Source organism: Cebus imitator, unplaced genomic scaffold, assembly GCF_001604975.1.
Source record: "Cebus imitator isolate Cc_AM_T3 unplaced genomic scaffold, Cebus_imitator-1.0 Scaffold33, whole genome shotgun sequence".
In the NCBI taxonomy this organism is placed as follows: domain Eukaryota; kingdom Metazoa; phylum Chordata; class Mammalia; order Primates; family Cebidae; genus Cebus; species Cebus imitator.
In genome coordinates this window covers 2,014,939-2,035,754 of record NW_016107348.1, presented here as the reverse complement: position 1 = coordinate 2,035,754, position 20,816 = coordinate 2,014,939, and the positions used below count along the sequence as shown (strand labels likewise).

At 51.5% G+C, this 20,816-nt stretch overlaps 1 protein-coding gene across 1 annotated transcript; it reads right to left on the bottom strand.

Moving 5' to 3' along the window:
- Positions 1-16,178: 16,178 nt before the first annotated feature.
- Positions 16,179-20,810, bottom strand: LOC119470527 (partitioning defective protein 6-like). The gene is made up of 2 exons (XM_037737054.1): positions 19,972-20,810; positions 16,179-17,044 (listed from the first exon to the last, which is right to left on the bottom strand). The coding sequence occupies exons 1-2, from the start codon at positions 20,111-20,113 to the stop codon at positions 16,851-16,853; spliced, it is 336 nt and encodes a 111-aa protein (XP_037592982.1). The 5' UTR covers positions 20,114-20,810; the 3' UTR covers positions 16,179-16,850.
- Between the last annotated feature and the right edge of the window lie 6 nt (positions 20,811-20,816).

Below are 20,816 nucleotides of genomic sequence, written 5' to 3'. Positions count from 1 at the left end.
CTCATGTAAGAACCTCTGAATTCTGATTTAGGTATGTGTTAGGTGGGGTGGGAGTATTGACGAAATGTTTCAGATCACTAATCTCACAGACATCGCAATGACAAGATAAAGTTTATTAGATAAAGAACTTTTTTTTTTTTTTTTGAGACAGAGTCTTGCTCTGTCACCCAGGCTGGAGTGCAGTGGCGTGATCTCAGCTCACTGCAACCTCCACCTCCCGGGTTCAAGCGATTCTCCTGCCTCAGCCTCCTGAGTAGCTGGGATTATAGGCGCATGCCACCATTCCCAGCCAATTTTTTTTTTAGAATTTATTTTTAGTAGAGACAGGGTTTCACCGTGTTAGCCAAGATGGTCTCTATCTCCTGACCTTGTGGTCTGCCTGCCTCAGCCTCCCAAAGTGCTGGGATTACAGGCATGAGCCACCTCACCCAGCCTAGATAAACAATGTTAATGCAGCTGAAATCTTTGAAGAATTCAGACCAGTCCTTGGATCATTCATCCTGAGCACCTGGAATGTTACATAATCCTGAGTGGGCTATTTCCCCTCTATGACTTCAGCTGTAAGATGACACTGTTCTTTTGCACAAGTACATGAAGAGTAGCTAATTAAAATACTGTACTAGTTCATTCAAGAGGTATTTACTGAGTTGCTACTATGTACAAGGCATCATGCAAACAGACTGTGCAACATTACATGAATTTTTAAAAATAGATTTCCATAAATAAACACTATGATAGGATTATGCAACATCTTTCAGGGAATTTTAACCATTTGGACATACTACACAGTGGTTCTGGTTCTACCAGTCTAAATGAATTGACCTGTTTTTTTTCACCATCACTCCTCCCTTTCAATTCAATTCATTCATTCTGGTGTGCAGCCCTTTTCTGTGCTTTCTATTTGTATGACCAGAGAGCCGCCATTTCAGCCTGTGCTCTGCACAAGGATAGATAACCCACTGAGGAATAAATAGGGGCAAAATCCACTCTGGGTTCTGCTGGCCAAGCCAGGTGACCTGGCCTGGGCTGCCGACCTCCCAGAGGAAGGGTTCATTTTTCCAGTTTGCACATGTGCTATATGTGGGTTAGCTGAGGTCTGCTCATGTCTTCAGTTGGTTCACAAACCAGAAACAGAACAAATGGCCAGAGATTAGTGTCGTAATCACACTAGATTTACAACCAAGGCACGCTGAGTGGCGTGATGGGTTTATCCTGCTGCATGGCAAGCTGCTCACGCGTGGGCTGTGCTCAGTGTCGTTTTCACTCAGCCACGCCAGCCATGGGGAAGCAGGAGGGGAGCTGGCTGGAGAAGGCGGCCTCAGTGAGAGCCTTGGTGCATTCCCCTGGAGCCACAGTTTGGGGCCTCTCCCTCAGCAGGGGTCCCCACAGTCTGAGTGTTTTCAGAAATCTTATATCTAGGGAACCCCAAATCTTACATGCAGACCCCAGGCTCTGAACTCATATTTAACTACTGAAGGGCATTGGCATCTCTCCAGTGGTTGAACTTGACCTTCTTACTAAGAACCAGCCAGGCAGACATCAGAAGCCTCAGGCTCCACAGCAGAAGCTGGTGGGCAAATAGATCAGGAGCACCTGCTTTCACCATCGGAATGAAGGTTGAAGGCCAAGAACACTTGCTTGTCCTGTGGTGCAGGGGTTGGGATGGAGGTGTGAGTCTTATAAGTGCAAGAGAGCTAAGTGTTGCGATTTAAAGGAAGAACATCTGCCCCCGCCCCCGAATGCCCCCAAACCTCCAAGATTCCACAGATTCCCTTGTCTTAACTCTTCTCACAGAAGTAAGCTAAGGTAGTCAGTCTCACCGTAATTGCGTTAAATTCAATGATCCTGGTTTTCTAACTGCTAGATAATCCACTGAAGCCAAAGGAGCTTTGGTGGATTGAGGGAGCCCACAGAGGCTGGGTAGGGATGTGTTAGGAGTTGAATTGTTTACCCCAGAAATAATTCATGTTGCAGTCCTAACCCCCAGTACCGCAGAATGTGGCCTTCTTTGGAAATAGGATTGTTGCTGATGTAATTTGGGAAGGTGTGGTCTTCCTGCAGTAGGGTGCACTCCTAATCCAGTATGACTGATCGTCTCCTGAAAAGGGAGCAGAGCCCTCCAGTTGACACAGTGCTTTTATGCATATTTTTCCTATCAATTTCTGTGGGGTAGGCATTATCACACCTGTGGGTTTTACTCAAGATGATTGCTTTTTTAGCCTAGCATCTCTTAGCCTCACTTTTTCTAATAACAGGAACCCCTTCTGCCAAACACACAACATATTTTGGATAATTACCCCACCCCATTCCAACATGTGCCTGTGTTGAGAGGTACCAGTCTTAATCCTCCTGCCCAGCCCTAGCCTAAACAAATGTGTGTGCTGGTTAGGCTCTCCCCATCAGCCCCCAGCTAATCTCATCCCTTCCCCACTGTGCCCCAGGAGGCTGTCTATGTCAGACTGCACTTCCAGAGCCCCTGGCCTCTGGTTGGGTTTGGCTACTGGGATGAGCATCCTCAAAAAAGACCAGAGAGCTACAGAGGAGAGAGGGTGGGGCTTCATTCCCTAACCTACCTCACTGCAGTCCCACCAGCGGCTGTGGTCACAGCTCTCACAAGAAGCATCCTCTGCCGGGGTCGCAGCTCTTGCTGGACTATGGTAACAATATTGTCTTTTACCCTTCAGCTCTGGTGGGGTAATGGCTTCCCTCTGTCACAAGTCTCTGGACACTCCACCATCCCTTACTAGTTTCCTCAGTCCTGATTATTCCTCTACAGTTGATGCCTTTGTTGAATTTACTTAAACCATATTGAGTGTACCATTTAGTTCTTGCCAGGACTGTTAGCCGTGGCAAGTCTTAGAGGCTAATTCTGATGGTCACAGTGATTAGGCCCAGGGGTGCCGCATGATCCAACACACGTCAGAGTACTCCTGTGACTTCGTTTTCCTTTTGGTAACCAGAGCTGGGAGAGAGACACCCATTCATATGGAGTGGTGAAGTGATGGAGGATGTGAGCTTTGTGCTGGCAGTCATGTCCCTACCTCAGGGATAAAGTCATTCACATCTTCGTTTTGATCCTTGGGTCCCCACACTGCCCTGATTCCCACCTTTAAGATAGCATCCCACTTTGTGCTTGAGCTGGTTTACATAGGTTTCTGTTATCTGCAGCCATTAAGAGTAGTTTTTAAACTAGTGAATGGGAGAGTCGAAGCTCAAACTCCAGTCATCTGCCTCCAAAGCCTATCCTTTTAGCAGATACTCCATATTCATAACTGTGGCCAGATACCTCCCCTGCTGTCAGCCACAGTGGGAAGATCCCTCCACTAAAGATTATTCCTGTGAGGAAAGGCACGTATGTATTTCCTGTAGCATGAAACAGAGGTATTTCATTCTGAATAATAACATCATACACGAAAAGTTCTGTATTAACTAGAAGTTGGAATGGTTAAATCCAGCTAACCAATAACTGTATTACCTCATATCATTTGCATAGAAATGGTCATCCTTTTTTTTTTTTTTCAAGACAGAGTCTCTCTTGTCACCTAGACGGGAATGCAGTGGTGCGATCCTGGCTCACTGCAACCCCCACCTCCTGGGTTCAAGCAATTCTCATGCTTCAGCCTCCCAAGTAGCTGGGATATAGGCATGCCCCCTAACACTTGGCTAATTTTTGTATTTTTAGTAGAGATGGGGTTTTATCCTGTTGGCCGTGCTGGTCTTGAACTCCTGGCCTCAAATGATCCACTTGTCTCGGCATCCCAAAGTGCTGGGATTACAGGCGTGAGCCACTGAGCCTGGCCTAGATGGTCTTCCGTTAATGTCCAGCTGCCTGCACCCAGCCTTAAAAAAATATGCTCATACTTAAAAAAATACGCTCATACTTAAAAACAGTGAAGTCTTATTCTTGTGGGGCTCACATTGGTCTGTTGTATGTAAACAGGATGCCATTCTCACCTGTTTATTTGGCAGTTAATTAATGCTCACTGGGAAACGGTGCTCTCTGGTGTTGAATCCAGAAAACCAAGAGAGTTGAGTAGAGTAGAATGATCCTTCAGCCCTGAGCAGCATTGCTTTGAATCTCATGACTGGAGCCCATGCTTGGTAACCAGGGTGGGGGTGAAACTTCAAAATAGCCGACTTCTGTAGTTATCAGATTTAAAGACAGACTCAGAGGGACTTGGGATCACTTAGCTTAGTCCCCTTATTAGCCATGAAAACAGTTACAGCTCACCCCAACATATATGGGAGCCATTTGGTGCAGTGCATTCTGGACTCGGCCATCAGGAACTGCACTGTCTGGGACCACCCTAAGGTACTTACCTGGGGGCAGACTGATGCTAACTTGTCGTGCGTCCTCCTCACCGCTGCGACCCGATGTGGTTTTTTTTTTTGCCTTTTGGACAAACACCAAAGCTCTGAAAGTTACAATGGCACCTTGGTCAGGTTTCTGCAATCTAGATATATTTTGGAATTCTTTATTATATTAAAGTCTCTATTATTACAGATTGAGGGGAAGGGGAAGAGGAAGAAAGAATCAGCTTGGTTTTTCTCTGCCATAAATGAACATGTCGGTGCTGTTTTCCTTCAGACATGCTTTGTGCAGAGCTGCCCTTCCCCGGGGCTGTGTGGGCGTTAACTGTGCTTAGACAGCGATTGTTCCAGCTGCCTGCTGGCCCTGCCGCCCGGGTTTCACATGAACATTTCATGCAGTGCACCTGGTTTGCCAATGGCAGCCAGACCTTTGTGCAAAATTGTATTTTACCACTTTTTAAAAGGTTATGGGCTGTCAAGCCTGGAGGCCACTTGGTTATTCAGGGGGATATTTGGAATAAGACCACCCAGCTTCATTGTTTGCTGACCAAGGCCCTGTGCCCTGGCCTTCGTGGCAGCCCAGCACTCTGCTCCAGCCAAGCTTTCCGTCAGCCCTGGGGTGGGACTGAGTTCAGGGTTTTTTCCTGCTCTGCAGAAAGCAGATTTTAGCTGAGATCCTCCTACTGGTAGACAACTGTGACCCTGCAGGTAAGGTCTGTTCTGGGAGAAGCAGATGTCTTCATCCTCAGAAAGGTAGCATGTCTGTGCCCTGTCATCTGTGTGGGGTGAGGACAGGACAGCCAAATGTCCCGCTGATACGGTTTTGGAATTGCTTTTAGGCTCCATGTGATTACTTCCTAACTGACACAGGCTGGGCTCAGCTCTCAACAGACAGACTTCAGAGAATGCTGGGGTGAGGGGTGACCTAGAAGCCATCTAGGAAGGGCGAGAGAAAGCAAGCTGAAACCGATTATGGGTTCTGTTTCTCTAGCTGGAAATATCCTTTCACAGGCTCATTCGTAATCAGAAACTAACTTAATTCAAAGACAGAATGTGTAATATGTGACAAAAGTCAGCAGGAATAACCCATTATATTTTTTTCCAAGGATAAATAACCTTATGGTGTTTTCATGTTAAATAACTAGAAGATATAAACCAAAGAAGTGGGATCAAGAATTAGAATTTCAAATGCCTGGGTGGTTTCCAGATGGTGCCTGCACCCTCAACATAATGAAAGGAGGGCCAGATCCCCGGTGCCAAGGTTTACAGCCCTCAGACACAGGTAGATTTTTGTTTCCTCTGTATGGCGGGTCTCCAGGTGTGGTGTGGGACCAGCACTCACATCTCTGCATGGAGAACTTGCTGGAAATGCAAGGCAAGCACAGCAGTGTGTTTCAGCCTCCCGGGGGTTCTGATGCTTGCTCTAGTTTGAGAACCACTGCTATGTATGGACGTGAGGCTGCAGTAAAACAACAGCCCTTGCAAAGTGAATTATCTGTGGCTTCGATTGTCATCATAATGTGAAATAAAATCTGATGATAATATAAACTTAAAACCCGACCCCCCCCCAAATACTGTGTAAAACAAAAAACTGGCCATCCTCAAAAGTGGTATTTTTATACCATGAAGTCTCAGTTTCTCTTGAGATCATATTACAACTGCATAAAGAATATTGTTCAGCTTTAAAGGGAAGTGGAGATGCCACGAGCCTTGTCCTGGGTGTTTTTTGTTTGTTAGATCATTTCTCAGTTTTGTTTTTAGTTCTTTCATACCTAAGCACAGCTCCCTTCTTCTCCTCCTACCCCCTCTAATAAAAGACATGTGCATCTGCATGGGGCAGGAAAAGTTTGTGACTTCTGGAAGATCTGAATTATAAATTGTGCTTTCTCTAGCTGAGCAAGCTATATGAATTCTCAAACCCCCAAGTAGCCTGATACGGCTTGGCTGTGTCCCCATTCAAATCTCAACTTGAATTGTATCTCCTGGAATTCCCACATGCTGTGGGAGGGACCCAGGGGGAGGTAATTGAATCACAGGGGCTGCTCTTTCCCGTGCTATTTCCGTGATAGTGAATAAGTCTCAAGAGATCTGATGGGTTTATTAGGGGTTTCTGCTTTTGCTTTCTCCTCGATTCTCTCTTGCTGCCACCGTGTAAGAAGTTGCCTTCACCCTCCGCCATGATCCCCCCCCAGCCACGTGGAACTGTAAATCTAATTAAACCTCCTTTTCTTCCCAGTCTCGGGATGTCTTTGTCAGCAGGGTAAAAATGGACTAATACCATAAATTGGTAACAGTAAAGTGGGGTATTGCTGAAAAGACACCTGAAAATGTGGACGCAACTTTGGAACTGGGTAACAGGCAAGGTTGGGACAGTTTAGAGGGCTCAGTAGAAAATGGGGAAATGTGGGAAGGTTTGGAACTTCCTAGAGACTTGTGGAATGGCTTTGACCGAAAGCCTGATAGTGATATGGACAATAAGGTCCAGGCTGAGGTGGTCCCACGTGGAGATGAGGAACTTGTTGGGAACTGGAGCAAAGGTAACTCTTGTTATGTTTTAGCAAAGAGACTGGCTGCATTTTGCCCCTGCCCTGGAGATCTGTGGAACTTTGACCTTGAGAGAGATGATTTTGGGTATCTGGCAGAAGAAATTTCTAAGGAGTAAAGTGTTCAAAAGGTGGCTTGGGTGCTGTTAAAAGCATTCCATTTTAAAAGGGAAACAGAGCATAAAAGTTTAGAAAATTTGCAGCTTGATAATGCAGGGGAAAAGAAAAATTTATTTTCTGGGGACAAATTCAAGCCAGCTGCGGCAATTTGCGTAAGTAGCAAGGAGCCTAATGTTAACCTCCAAGACTGTGAGGAAGTGTCTCCAGGCCATGTCAGAGAACTTCATGGCAGCCCCTCCCATCACAGGCCCTGAGGCCCAGGAGGAAAAAGTGGTTTTGCGGGCTGGGCCCAGAGTCCCCATGCTGTGTGCAGTCTAGGGACTTGGTGTCCTGTGTCCCAGCTGCTCCAGCGTGACTAAAATGGGCCAATGTACAGCTCTGGCTGTGGCTTCAGAGGGTGGAAGCCCCAAGCCTTGGCAGCATCCACAAGATGTTGAGCCTGCAGGTATGCAGAAGTCAAGAATTGAGGTTTGGAAACCTCCACCTAGATTTCAGAAGATGTATGGAAATACCTGGATGCCCAGGTAAAAGATTGCTGCAGGGGTGGGGCCCTCATGGAGAACCTCTGCTAGTGTAGCGAGGAAGGGAAATGTGGGGTCAGAGCCCCCAGATAGAGTCCCTACTAGGGCACTACCTAGTGGAGCTGTGGGAAGAGGGCTACTGTCCTCCAGAGCCCAGAATGGTAGTGCCACTTACAGCTTGCACCATGCCCCTGGAAAAGCTGCAGACACTCAATGACAGCCCGTGAAAGCAGCTGGGAGGGAGGCTGTATCCTGCAAAGCCACAGTGTGGAGCTGCCCAAGACCATGGGAACCCACCTCTTGCATCAGCGTGACCTGGAATCAAAGGAGACTGTTTTGGAGCTTTAAAATTTGGCTGCCCCACTGGATTTTGGACTTGCCTGGGGCCCTGCAACCCCTTTGTTTTGGCCAATTTTTCCCTTTTGGAATGGCTGTATTTACCTAATACCTGTACCCTCATTGTATCTAGGAAGTAACTAGCTTGCTTTTGATTTTACAGGCTCATAGGTGGAAGGGAATTGCCTTGTCTCAGATAAGACTTTGGACTGCGGACTTTTGGGTTAATGCTGAAATAAGACTTTGGGGAACTGTTGGGAAGGTATGATTGGTTTTAAAATGTGAGGGTGTGAGATTTGGAGAGGCCAGGGGTGGAAGATATGGTTTGGCTGTGTTCCTATTCAAATCTCAACTTATATCTCCCAGAATTCCCATGTGTTAACCGGAGAGACCCCAGAGGAGGTAATTGAGTCCTGGGGTCTCAATTACCCCAGGGGGCCGGTCTTGCCAGTGCTATTCTCGTGATAGTGAATAAGTCTCACGAGATCTGATGGATTTCTCAGGGGTGTCCACTTGTGCTTCCTCCTCATTTCTCTCTTGCTGCTGCCATGTAAGAAGTGCCTTTCGCCCTCTACCACGATCCCCCTAGCCATGTGGAAATGTAAGTCCAATTAAACCTCCTTTTCTTCCCAGTCTTGGATATGTCTTTTTCAGCAGCGTAAAAATGGACTAATACAGGCCGGGCATGGTGGGTCACGCCTGTAATCCCAGCACTTTGGGAGGCTGAGGCAGGTGGATCTCCTGAGGACAGGAGTTTGAGACCAGCCTGATCAACATGGAGAAACCCTGTTTCTACTAAAAATACAAAATTAACCGGGCATAGTGGCGCATGCCTGTAATCCCAGCTACGTGGGAAGTGAGGCAGGAGGATTGCTTGAACCCAGGAGGTGGAGGTTGCAGTGAGCCGAGATCAGGCCATTGCACTCCAGCCTGGGCAACAAGAGCAAAACTCCATCTCAAAAAAAAAAAAAAAAAAAAAAAAAAAAAAAAAAAAAACAAAAAAAAAAAAAAAAAAAAAAAAAAAAAGACTAATACATAACTATACTGTGTATGCAAAATGTTACACAGCACAGAGTTTCAACTGAGACAGTGAGCTTGGGAGAACAGACAGACTAGAAGAGAAAGGAATTGAGTCCTTCATTCCCCCCCCACTGAAGTGCTGGCAAATAAGAATATTGGCCAAGCAAACTGGTAGTTGAAAAAGCTTGCCCTAAATTCCATGTGGGATAAGGTGAGGAGGCTACATAGGGTCCTTAAGGGCAGAGAGATCTTGATCATTCCATTTGCCATCTTCATCCTCACTGGTATTAACTTTTATCTGCCAGGCACTGTTCTAAGGACTTTGTACTAACACATAGAATACTAAAAATGAGAAGTTCCCTTATCTGTTACCTCAAATCTGCAGGTGAGGAAATTGGGACACAGTAGTCATTTTCCAAAGGTCACACAGGTAGTGAAAGGCAGAGCCGCTTACTGTTACCCCCGTGCCCAGCACAGAAGGTGCCATATTAGTGCCTGCTAAGTCCTTAGCTTGATTTCTCCCAGACATAATAGCTAAGGAGGAAAGGTGATGGCAAATGAACATACTGACCAACCTCGCCAGAGAAACGAGTGCTTAGAGAGTTAAGGTTCATGTATCCTCTAATAAAAACAGGTCACCTCCCCACCCCAGGGAGAAACGTGGGTTATGTGGCTTTGGCAGAGGGAGACAGTTTGCATCTGCAAGGCTGAGGGGCCTAGTTCTTCAGGTGGACAGTGACTCTATTCTACTCATGGCTCTGCTGTGATTTGCCATCATTCCAAAGGTCTCAAAATGTTAAAAGACAAGGCCTGAGGCAGAAAGGAAACTCACAGGAAGGGAACGCCTGTCCATGCTACCATAATAGGTCACTGTCCTAGAGGACACATTTCAAATCAGTAAATGATCCTTGGCGTCTCCAGGTGTCAGCTGTGTGGAAACAGGGCCCGCCTGCCCAGGCGCCGCCACACGGAGTATTAGCAGTGGCAGGTGCAGGCTGGACCTGAGCAAGCATCGCCACAGATGCACCTCAGAGAGGGGCGACGGGCTCCATGAGCCAGTGTGGGCCCGCACTCCCCAATCCAGCCTCTTTGGATGGTGCTTTCTCCCCGCCTCCCTTCCCAGCCCACTGGCTCACAAACCATCAGACACTTTTTCTGGGCACAGTAAGATTGGCTGGCTTTTGAAGAGGTCAGCCACTCTAAACTTTCTAAAACTTTTATCTAAACAGTAGCTAATAGTTTTGGCCAGTATTTGATGCAAATCTGACATGTGGGGTAGGTCCTTGACCGAGGCTGCAGGGATGCTGTGAGGAGCAGAATGTTTTCATTCCGTTTTCAACCCGCTGAGGGAAATACTGTTGAGGCCAATTTTACACCTGAAAACTGGGGATGGAGCAATAAAGAAATTTGCCTAAGGCTACAACTAGTAAATGGTAGAGACAGAATCGGACCCTAGGAGGCCAGGACCATACAAGTCCTCCATGAAAAGAAAAGGCACTGTCCTGACTTCAGCGGTGGCAAACAGATGTCTCACTAAGCCATCCCTCTAACCTGAGAAGTGGCAGCATAAGGCTGAGGGCAGCGCAGAGGGGTCAAAACAGCCGTGCCAGTTAGTGGCGGACTGAAGCATTGAACCTGAAGTACCTGAGATAAAGCATGGATACCAGTTGCCTTGGGCTTGACTGTTTCAAACCCCTCAAGCCCGCTGTAACATTCAAGAGATCTACTGGCTCAGGGTCTCACACAGGTCCGCCTTGCTGCTAAATGTTTTGGAGCTTTTGTGTATTTGGCTGGGAATATGCAAAAAGTAAATGAGCCAAACAAGTTTATTGTATAAACCCAGAAAAGCCTGGAGACAGTCTGGGGGGCCCAGGATGAGAATGAAAATTGTGGCCTCTAAATGCTGCCCCCATGACTGCCAGCACCCCTTGTTCCTGAGTTAACACCAGAGCTGAATGGAGGCTGGTGAGCTTGTGGTCTTGGGGGCCATGGGCTCCTAGAGCTGGCTTTCCTGGGAGCCTTTCTGCTCCTCAGGTAGGGTGGGGCCTCCTGCCTTTGGGCTTCCATTGTAGCCCTTGGTACTCTGCTCTTTTTTCACAACTGAAGCTGCATCCATCCTGGGGATGTGGGTTTCCTAAGAGCAGGGCAGGCCGCTCCCCAGTGCCTGGCACCGGGCCAGAACCCTAAGGGCGGCTCCACACTGTGAGTAGGGGCCTGAGCCCAGACTGCAGAAGGACATGACAAAGGCAGGCCCGGCAGGCAGCCTGGCAGCCACAGGAGAGCTCCGGATGCCCTCCAGGACTGGCAGGGCAGCTGTTAAGCCCTGGCTCCATGGGCACATTGTCAGTGCCAGTCCTCGCAGCCCCTGCCTTCGGGGTCCAGCACTCCAACCTGGCCAAACCCACAGCCAGAGAGTGCTGGGCAGAGCTTCCTGCCAAGGAAGGCTCTTGCCATTTCTAAGCAGGTGCTCTGGCTCCATAGGAAAGAGGGAAGCTTCTCTGCGGATGTGTGGAGGCAGGGAGAGAGGGAAGGGCTGTTTATGCAGGTGGCAGCAGCACCTTTTGAGTAGCTCCAGAACTGGCCTGTGGACTGGGGTGGGAAATGGGTTGGGCAGATGGACTAGGGAAGTCCATTTCTTGCCAGGTAAGTTTGGTGGAGGAAAAGCAATTCTACCTGAAGAATCACAATAAAGAGCCCTTGGTACAAGATCCTGTGGGATCTAAGGGGAGGAGCTGAAGTCAGCATGCAATATTGGGAATACTTCCAGAGACAGATACCTCTAATATTTTTGAAGGTTGCCATGGGGTCTGTGGGTGGACAGAGAAAGGACATTCCAGCCAAGGCATGAATAAGCATGAGAGAGTAGGGGGTGTATGAATGGGTGGAGTTGGGGCTGGTGGGCTCCAGGAGCCAACAACCAAAGCTCCTGCCAGTAACACCTGCACGGGAATCCTGTGCCCAGAGGCAGTTTGGAGGATTAAGAAGTCCACAGTCACACCACTGCCCACCTCTCCTGGGTCACAGGCCTCTTCTTGGCACCCCCAGCAAAGAGTGAAAACAAACAGCTGCCCAGGGCACCTATTGAGGATGGAGGCTTCTTCGTCCTACCCCAGGGGCCAGGCTGTGGCTCTACGGTGTCTGCCTCCCGCAGAGCAGAGCCATGACCCATTTTAAATTACAACTCGGTACACACACGCAGAAGAATTTCTCCAAACCTAACCTACCCTTGGCTTGTGGAAGGCACTCTAATTTTTATCTTCTATCCTGTCCTTTTTATTATTTTTTTAATGATGGTCTCGATCCCTGAAATTGCTTTTATAACATGGGTGAATTTAGCCTGCAGTTCGGAAACACTGCCCTGGAAAGGGATGGGCCTACCCTTCTCCAGCCCTACTTCCCAGAAGGAAAACCGAGATGAAGGCCCTGCATCCTGGTGAGGGTCAGTGGCGGGCAGGCCCAGCAGGGCCTCCAGAGCTGCTCGAGGGTGCCACTCTGCCCCGTAGGCTGTGCAGGCCAGGGAGCGGGGACTCGAGGGGCTCCAAGCAAGGTGAGCTGCAGTGGGACCCAGGAGGGTGGAAGGATGCGGGCTGGAAGTCACAGAGGGTCAGGTTCAAATCCTGCCTCTTCTATTGACTGGCTCTCAGACCTTGGATCTGTGAATTAACCTTTGAGCCTCGGACTCCTCGTGCATAAGCCGGGCATAATAGTCTCTCCCTTGCAGTGTTGTTGTATGGACTCAGGATGATTTAATGACCCCCTACAGAACTCTGGAACATTTGCGGTGCTGGCACGGCAAGGCAAGGCAAGGCAAGGCAAGGCAAGGGACGGCAACCACGGCAGGTCCCTGAAGTCCTGGTTAACATTGGTTTCCAAAATTCCAGCCCGCCTGCGGTTTCTCCAGCACGCTTGAGAGCTGGGGACACGGCATGCACCAGGCACTCATTCCTGCACACCCCGCCCCTGCCCCACGGATGTGAGGGTCCCTAGCTCACCCCACTTCCTCCCCATCCCTCCCGCCAGCCCCAGCTCCAGCTCATCCTGCCAGTCTGGCTCGCGCGCTGCCTCCACAGCACCTTTCAGCAAGGCCAGGGACCATGCGGTTCTCCAGTCGGCCCCTGTCCCCCCTCCCCAACTGCGTTCCTGAAGGACGCTGTGAGCCCAGCTCTGTGTGTGTGGGGTGTGTGTGTGTGTGTGTGTGTGTGTGTGTGTGTGTGCATGTGTGTGTGTGCGCGTGTGCGCGCTGGGGGCGGGGATGTGCAAAACCCCGCGAACCCGCCGTCTGTCCACTCAGGCTGCAGGTCCCCGCGGCTCTAACAGCCGGTGCCCTGCTGGACACACCCTGCCTCGCGGATGCGGCCTTGGCAGGAAAGCCCCTGTGACCCTCAGACAGGGTAACAAGCCTGCGCCCCTCTCACCTCTGCCCGCGCGAGGCCCGCGGGAGGAAGAGGACAAAGGCCGAGCCACCTGGCCCCACGCCTCCTGCCGGTGTGACGGGAACACACTCTGCAGGCGGCCGCTTGGCTGTGAAGGCATGGCTGGCACGGAGCCTGCGGGTGCAGAGCGAGCGGCCGCTGCATGCCCGGGCCGAAGGGACCGCCCACCCTGCCGGGAAGACTTGCGAGCACCCGCGTCGCTGTGAGGTCACCTTGGGTGACCTGAGGGCAGGGAGGGCGCGGGGCGGCTGTGGAGGGCACAGTCAGTCTGCTACTTGTAGGGCAAGCGACAGACCTCAGTCCTCACCCCCCGTGGCACCCCGCAGCGACAGGGCGGGGGGTGGGAGGGAAGAGCCCGGGTGACTTCTGAAAGTGCCCCCAATCCCCAAGGAGATTGCGGTGCCTGAGGCAAAGATGGTGCCACTTTCTGCTCTGTGTAGTCCCAGTGTCAGGGCCTTCTGTGAACCGCGGGATGGACCTACATTAGACACCAGAAAACCCACACCTTTGCAAGTGGCTGTTTCTTTTCTGCGCCTGAGCCACTTGGCCCTTGCTGTAGCTTCCTACTCGTTTTAGAAAGTCCTGCTTGGGCTCACCTGCCTGGTCTACGTCCTTGCCAGCTACCTGGCCAACCACGAATCACGGCCCCAGGCTGTCCACAGGCTGCCCACAGGCTGCATCCACTGTAGCTCCTCTTGCAGTACACCCAGCCTCCAGCGCTGTATTGTGTGTGTACCTTCCTCTAGGCTGGAGCCCATTGAGGCTGCGGGTCTTTCTTAAATCCGGTAGCTCTTGCCTGGTGCTAGGCCTGGCTCCTGGTTAGTAAGTTCTCAGTAAGAAGGTTTTGATGGGCCAGGTGCCATGGCTCAGGCCTGTAATCCCAACACTTTGGGAGGCCCGGGCAGGCAGATCACATGAGGTCAGGAGTTCGAGACCAGCCTGGCCAACATGTTGAAACCCTGTCTCTACTAAAAATTAGCCAGGCATGGTGGCAGGTGCCTGTAGTCCAGCTACTCAGGAGGCTGGGGCAAGAGAATCACTTGAACCTGGGAGGTGGAAGAGGCAGACTTTGCAATGTGCCGAGATTGTACCACTGCACCCCAGCCTGGGCAACAGAGCAAGACCCTGTCTCAAAAAAAAAAAAAAAAGATTCTGATGGTCCAATGTATGAGGCAGGGCTGCCCCAGGCCTTCAAGGTCAGCAGCTCCCCAGGCAGGCAGATGCAGGCAGATGGGGAAGGTCAGACAGGAGGCTGGAGGAACCAAAGCCCCCTCCCATCCACACAAGTCAGGGCCTACACATTGGGCTGCCCCAGGGAGGGGCTGGGATGCTAGTGCCTTTGCCTCCTTGGAATTAGGTCACCATCCAGAGGCCTCGTGCCCTTCCCCTAGCACCAAGCCTTTTGTGGTATGGGGAGGCAGCTCAGTGGGAAAAGTGGGCCCCTCTGACTTGTGGGCCCCAAGTCAGAGGGGCAGGATTGGATGCCCTATCACTGCTGCTGAACTTTGTTCCCCATCTATGTAAACCAAAGACAATGAGCAGGACACACCTGGCAAGACTATTTAAGAGCTAAGAATGTCACCAGCCCGGGGGTGATACGCCTGAGGCCTTTGCCCATCGTCCTCCCAGGCCCAGTGCACCCCTTCCATCTCCTCCCAGCTGGGAAGGCAAGTTGTCCTGGCCATACAGAGAAAAACAGAGCTGTCTTTGGCCCCAGGAGCTTTTCTCAACATGAAATGTCTCATTTTTGTGATCTTAAGGCTAGGAATTGTGGTATAGGAGGAGCCAGGGTTTCCCTACACTTGTAGTTTCTTGCTATGGGGTCATTTCTACACTTTGGGGTATGCCGGTGCTCTCTCACAGCCTGAAGCCCCAAGCACTTGTTTTTCTGGCCCCTCTGCCCACCTGCCAGAGCCCCTGCATTCCTCCTTGACACCCATACCCCATTCTGTGAGCCATGGGGCCCAGGCCCTCCCTCTCCCTGCATGGGCATCATGAAGACAGGGTTCTACCTGGCTCCTGCTGCAAAGGCCCTGGGCAGGGGAACACACCCCAAACCCTGCACAGGACTGCCTCCCCGCCCCCCACCTTCTTTCTGGGCCACAGGCCCGCTTCAGTGCCCTTGCCCGATAAAGCTGCCCTGACACTCAGGTAAACCCGATTCTGCTGAAGGTTGGGTTTCTTGTTTCCAGGATTTGTTTTCCTAACCACAGCTGGCACCCTGGTGAGTTCTAAAACAGCTCTGGACTTCCTATTCTGCTTCTCAGTTGTGCCCAGCCAAGGGCCCTTGGCTCCTTCTCTCCTGATGACAAACCTTGCCCAGGGCTTCTCTTCCTCTAAAGGATGATCTGGAGGCTTCCGCATCTACCCTGCCGTCACCCTAACCCGGGGCCTCCCAGCCTTTCCTCTGGCATGTCCACCACCAGCACCCATGCCCTTCCCCACTCCCTGGTCCTGCCCATGGCTAGTGAAGGTCACATGAGTATCCAGCCCAGAATTTAGCAACTCAGAGTGGGAGAAGCTTCAGCCTTGCGTTTTAATAAGTTAAGACTGATACATGGCCATCCACTCCCGAAGAGGAGCCGTCCAGGCAGTGCTGAGGCCCAGGCAGATGGCCCATCCCCGCTCTCCACAGCCACCCACCTGCCCACTGACAGCACTGCCAGGAGGTCTGGGCAGAAAGTGTACAGCTGTGTGATGGCCAGGCACCGATGCAGCCCTGTCTCCAAGCTGGACAGGAGAACTATGACGAGGCCGCACAGGCCCGGCTGCAGCGACTCCTGCCTCCATCTGGGCAGAGGCAGCAGGTGGGCAGCTTGGGGCTGGTCTGGCCGGTCCTACTGGCTGGATCCTGGCTACTACAGTAGCATGTCCTGAAATTGGTCTTCATTTTTTTTTTCAACTTTATATCAAAAAAATTTCCTAGAAATGTTTAATATTCTGGCTACCAGATAACATCTCCCAGGTGTTCCCATACCCAGAATGGGCAGAAAACTGTCAGACCACACGTTCTGATTTTGGTTGGGCATATATGGTCAATAGCTGTAAGGCTGGTACTCCAGGACACTGCCCATTTCTGGATAAAGGGCAAAGGCAGTGAATGGGAGTAGGGAGGAACATAGATGAAAAAGGGGAGGGTCAAGGCCAACATGGACATGAGCTTTCTTTGGTTCCACAGTGTTGGAGGCTGGGGTAGCCTTTGATGGGGAGTGGGACCAGGAGGCGGGGCCGGCTCTCAGGCAGCAACCAAAGAGTCCACTGAATCTCCCTCCCCCCCCGGCAACAAAGGTACAAGTCAATGTTGACACCCCCTTAGACATGGAAGGAGACCCATTTTTTTTTTTCTCTAGTTCTGCATGAATGTCCTTAAAACACATATGCAAACAGGCTCCTTGCCTCTCCCTAAGGCAGTCCATCGCAGAAGCCCTGCCACAGCGCAAGGGGTTAGACACCAGCAGGATCCATGTTTCCAGCACAGGGCAGCTTGGCAGCACGTTCCCGGCCAACCACCCTCAGTGGCTCAGGGCTTCCGAGGCAGTGGCAGTGAGGGCAGTGGCACTTCTGGGTCACCGTGGTACAGGTCTCTGCCTCAGGACACGGATTGACAAGCTCTCTGAGTGGGCCAGCAGCTCCTTAATGTGAGCCAAGCCCAGCCCTGCCACCTTGGCCCCGTTGACCTCCAGGATCTCGTCGCCCACCCCCAGCAGCCCCGAATACAGCTTGGCCGTGCTCATGTCAGCCATCTCCTGCACGTAGATCCCTGCAAAGGAAAATGGGAGAATTTCACATTGACACCCAAATTGAAGACGTGCATGTCTGGAATGCTGATCTTGTCAGTGACGGGCTGTTTGTGTGGCTCAGGGAAGTGGTGCTCATACAGGGTACTTCTGTGCGTGGACACACACACACACACACACACACACCCATTGTTCCACCTCACAACCACAACTGGCTTGAGGCACAGATACACTGCCCCTCTTCCATGTCTAACTCCATTCCGCTGTCTCCGCTTTTAACGTGGAAATGCTCCTAGTGCAAATAATGTACCAAGCTGCTGTTACTCATTTATACCTGACTGGGAGTGAGCTGATCTTTTTCTGAGATGAGCTTTTCTTATAGAATAGGGAGGAAAATACTTTTTAAGAATTAAGAACCATACCTACTCGGTGCCTGGTACTGTGATCCAGTTGCTGCCTTCAGGTCGCCCAGGCCCAGCGTGAAGGCCGGGGTGGTGGGAAGGTTATCCTCAGAAGAGCGAAAGTGGCTGAGCTACATCCAAGCCTGGTCTGCTGCATTCTTGCCAAGGACTGACCCTGGCCTCAGTCTTACTCAGACATGGTTCCTCAGTTGGGATGGGGAAGCATCTGAGCAAAAAATTCTAGCCACGTATTTTAAAGCTCCGGTGGCCCCACCTCCAGTGGAGGCCGCTGCCCCCACGCCGCCTGTCCAGGGGTCCTGCCCTGCTTGCCTAACAGGAGAGGAGCTACGGGAAGGCCTGTGAGGACAGACGTTTTGCCTTCCTGAGCTCCAGAGTGGGGAGAGACCTGTCCTCACTTCCCCTCACACGCATGTCCAGCTCATCAGCAAACAAATCAACCAGAATCGAACCCCTCTCCCCTCTCCCATCTCCACAGCCATTCCCAGCCCAAGCACTGCCACTCCTCTTCTGCACATGCCCCTCCTGCCCACCCCAAAGAGGCCCTGCCTGGGTCTAGGAGGTGCCAAGAGCCAGCCTTGGGGAACCAGCTTCCCTGCTTCTTTCCCAGGCTCCGGCTCTCAGGGAGCCCCGTCAGTGGGGCAGGCCCTGGGGGGCTCGGGCTGGCTGGGTTAGCTCCCCTGGCCTCTCTGGGAAGCTTCCAGCTGAGGAGGCCGCCCCTGGCCTCAACTACGGCTGGAAACATTTTCAAATTCTCCTCCGGCTGCTCCCACCTGGGAGAGAAAGTAAGGTGCCAGCTCTCCCAGCGCAGGCTGGAGCCCCTGATGCCCATGCTCTGTGCCGGGTACACACACAGGCTGAGACACAAGCCAAGTTTGCTGGAGGACTGCAGGGCACACACCTGGCGCGGCCGCCAGCACTGGCAGAATTCACCAGGCCACTCAGTGCAGCCCTGGCACCCTCGCTTTTCCCATCCCAGCTCGGCTCACTCTGCATTTCAAAAACATGAGGCCACTGCCCACACGTTACTGTCTCCACTTCCTTCTCGAATCAGGTTCTTAGCGGGGGCCCGAAAGGGTGGCAGGTCTGTACCTCAGTCTCTGGCTTGACACTGCTCACCGCATCTTGGACTAGTGGAAAGCTGTCTCTCAGGTCCCCCCAGCCCTGTAGGAGCTTTGGGCAGCCCAGCCTCTGGCCCTGACAGAAGTCAGTCATTTTAAAGCCTGCCTCTGAAGTGTGGGTTTGAAAAAGCACTGACACCTCCCCCCTCACTGAGGTACCTGAAGGTTTGTGGCTCTGAATTTAGCAAATCTAATCTTTGCATACATTCCCCCTCCCTGGGCTGAGGTGTGGAATCCCTTTTGTTGTTGTTGCTTCTTGGCCAAGCTGAGCCTTTCCTGCTGGACTGTCGCCCCTGACAGTATGTCTGCCATCCTGGCTGCACAGGGCGTTTTCCCTCCGCCCTGCCTTTCACTGCTTGCCCTCTCTGTTTACGGGCTGGTGGCACGGGGAGGGGCAGGTAAGAAGGGGCCCCTGGGGTGAACCCAGAGAAGCGTCTGATGTGCCGCGGTTGTTGCAGGCGGGGAATAATGATAAACCCTGAAAGAATGCAGCCAGAGCCAGGCCAGGCACTGACGTCACTCCTGCCATTTTGGGGAGACTCGGGTAGATTTCACAACTGAAAGTCGTGACACAAATATGACAGAGAGCCTGCTGTCGTAGGCATTTATTGTCTGCTGGAAATGGCCTTTGTTGAGGATGTGTGATCTTTATGTTGTATCCAATTAGAAGCAGAAGGCAAAGCCTGCTGTTCTCACAGGCTCATATAGAGTCGGATGTGAACGCCAGCAAGCTAATATGATGACAGCAGGAGCAGGGAGTTCCTGGGCAGGACAGGGAAAGCTGGCACCAACCCAGCGAGGGGGCAAGGGCCCTGGGTCACTAGAGACCCCTGCCCATCAGACCTCCCTGACAGGTGACAGGGAGGGGCTCCCACTGCCTACAAGGGAGCCAAACGGGACTCTGGGGTGAGTTGGGGGCTGGGTATAAGCCCTGTTGTGCACTCACATTGACAGGTGAGTGCGGATCACCCTGGTCCCTGTCTGGGGTTCTCTTCCCCAAACAGACTTTTTCTTTCTGAAGGGAAGGGAAGGGGAGAAAATGCGAGGCCCTTTCTCCTGTGTGCCTTCTTGAATGCTCCTTATGACTCTTCTAGGTAGGTTTTGTCATCCTCATTTCACAGATTAGGGAACTGAGGCTCAGCAGGGATATCGCCTGCTCAAGGTCACACAGCCAGCAGAGGTGCTAGAGCACAAACATGCTGCGTCGTCCACCTCTGCCTCTACGCCGCCTGTCCAGGGGGCCTGTCCTCCTCGCCTAACAGGAGAGGAGGCTATGGGAAGGCCTGTGAGGACAGATGTTTTACCTCCCTGAGCTCTGGAGTGGGGAGAGACCTGTCCTCCTCTCTTCCCCTCACACGCATGTCTAGCTCATCAGCAAATAGTCAAATCAACCAGAGTCCAGCTCCTCACCTCTCTCCCCAATCTCCACAGCCATTCCCAGCTCAAGCACCGCCATCTCTGTCCTGGACTGCTGTAACAGCTTTAACATGGGGCTCCCTGGCTCCACCTGTGTCCCACTGGGGTATATTCTCACCCTGCTAAAAGTGTACATCAGAGGGTCTCAGTGCTCCGCTCCAAGCCTCTAGTGGCTCCCATTTCACTTGGCAGAAAGCCAAAGCCCCTTACAGTGGCACAGCCTTGTCTTTCCAAGCTCTGCCCCTCCTGACCCCTCGCCCTCTCTGCACTGTCCAGCCTGGCCTCCTTGCAGTCCTCACAGGCCAAGCCACCCCTCCACCAGGGCTTTGCACTTGCTGTTCCATCTGCCAGAATACTCTTCCCGCAGATACCCACGGGGCTCCTCCCTCGCCCCCACGCCCCTGCTCAAGTATCATCTTCTCAGAAAAGCCTCCCCACACTCCTGTCTGCACCAGCATCTGCCACACCTGCGTTATCTGTGTGTTTCTCAGAACTTTATTTTCACCATCTGACATACGTAGCACATTACACATAGCAAGAGTACACGTTTTATAGATATGGGCTAGCTGCTCACTGGGTAGTATATTCATGAGGACAGGGATTTGGTCTGTTGCATTTACTGCTGTATCCCCCGTTTCTATAACACATAGTAGGTGCTTAGTATATATTTGCTGTAACAATGAATGATGGAACAGACATGAGAACTCATGCTGCAGTCTGCAAACGTGGCAGCAGGCAGATTTTTTTTGCAGGCTAAACAACATTGACCTAGGAGATCAAAGCCTGGGACTCAACCCCCCATCAGCAGAGCCCAGCTGTAGCAGGCTTCTGCACGTGCC

Coding starts and splice junctions, on each gene's coding strand:
- LOC119470527 (XM_037737054.1), bottom strand. CDS start 20,113: ATGTACACTTTTAGCAGGGTGAGAATATACCCCAGTGGGACACAGGTG. Junction 17,045..19,971: donor TGTGGAGATTGGGGAGAGAG/GTGAGGAGCTGG, acceptor TTTCCTTTGCAG/GGATCTACGTGCAGGAGATG.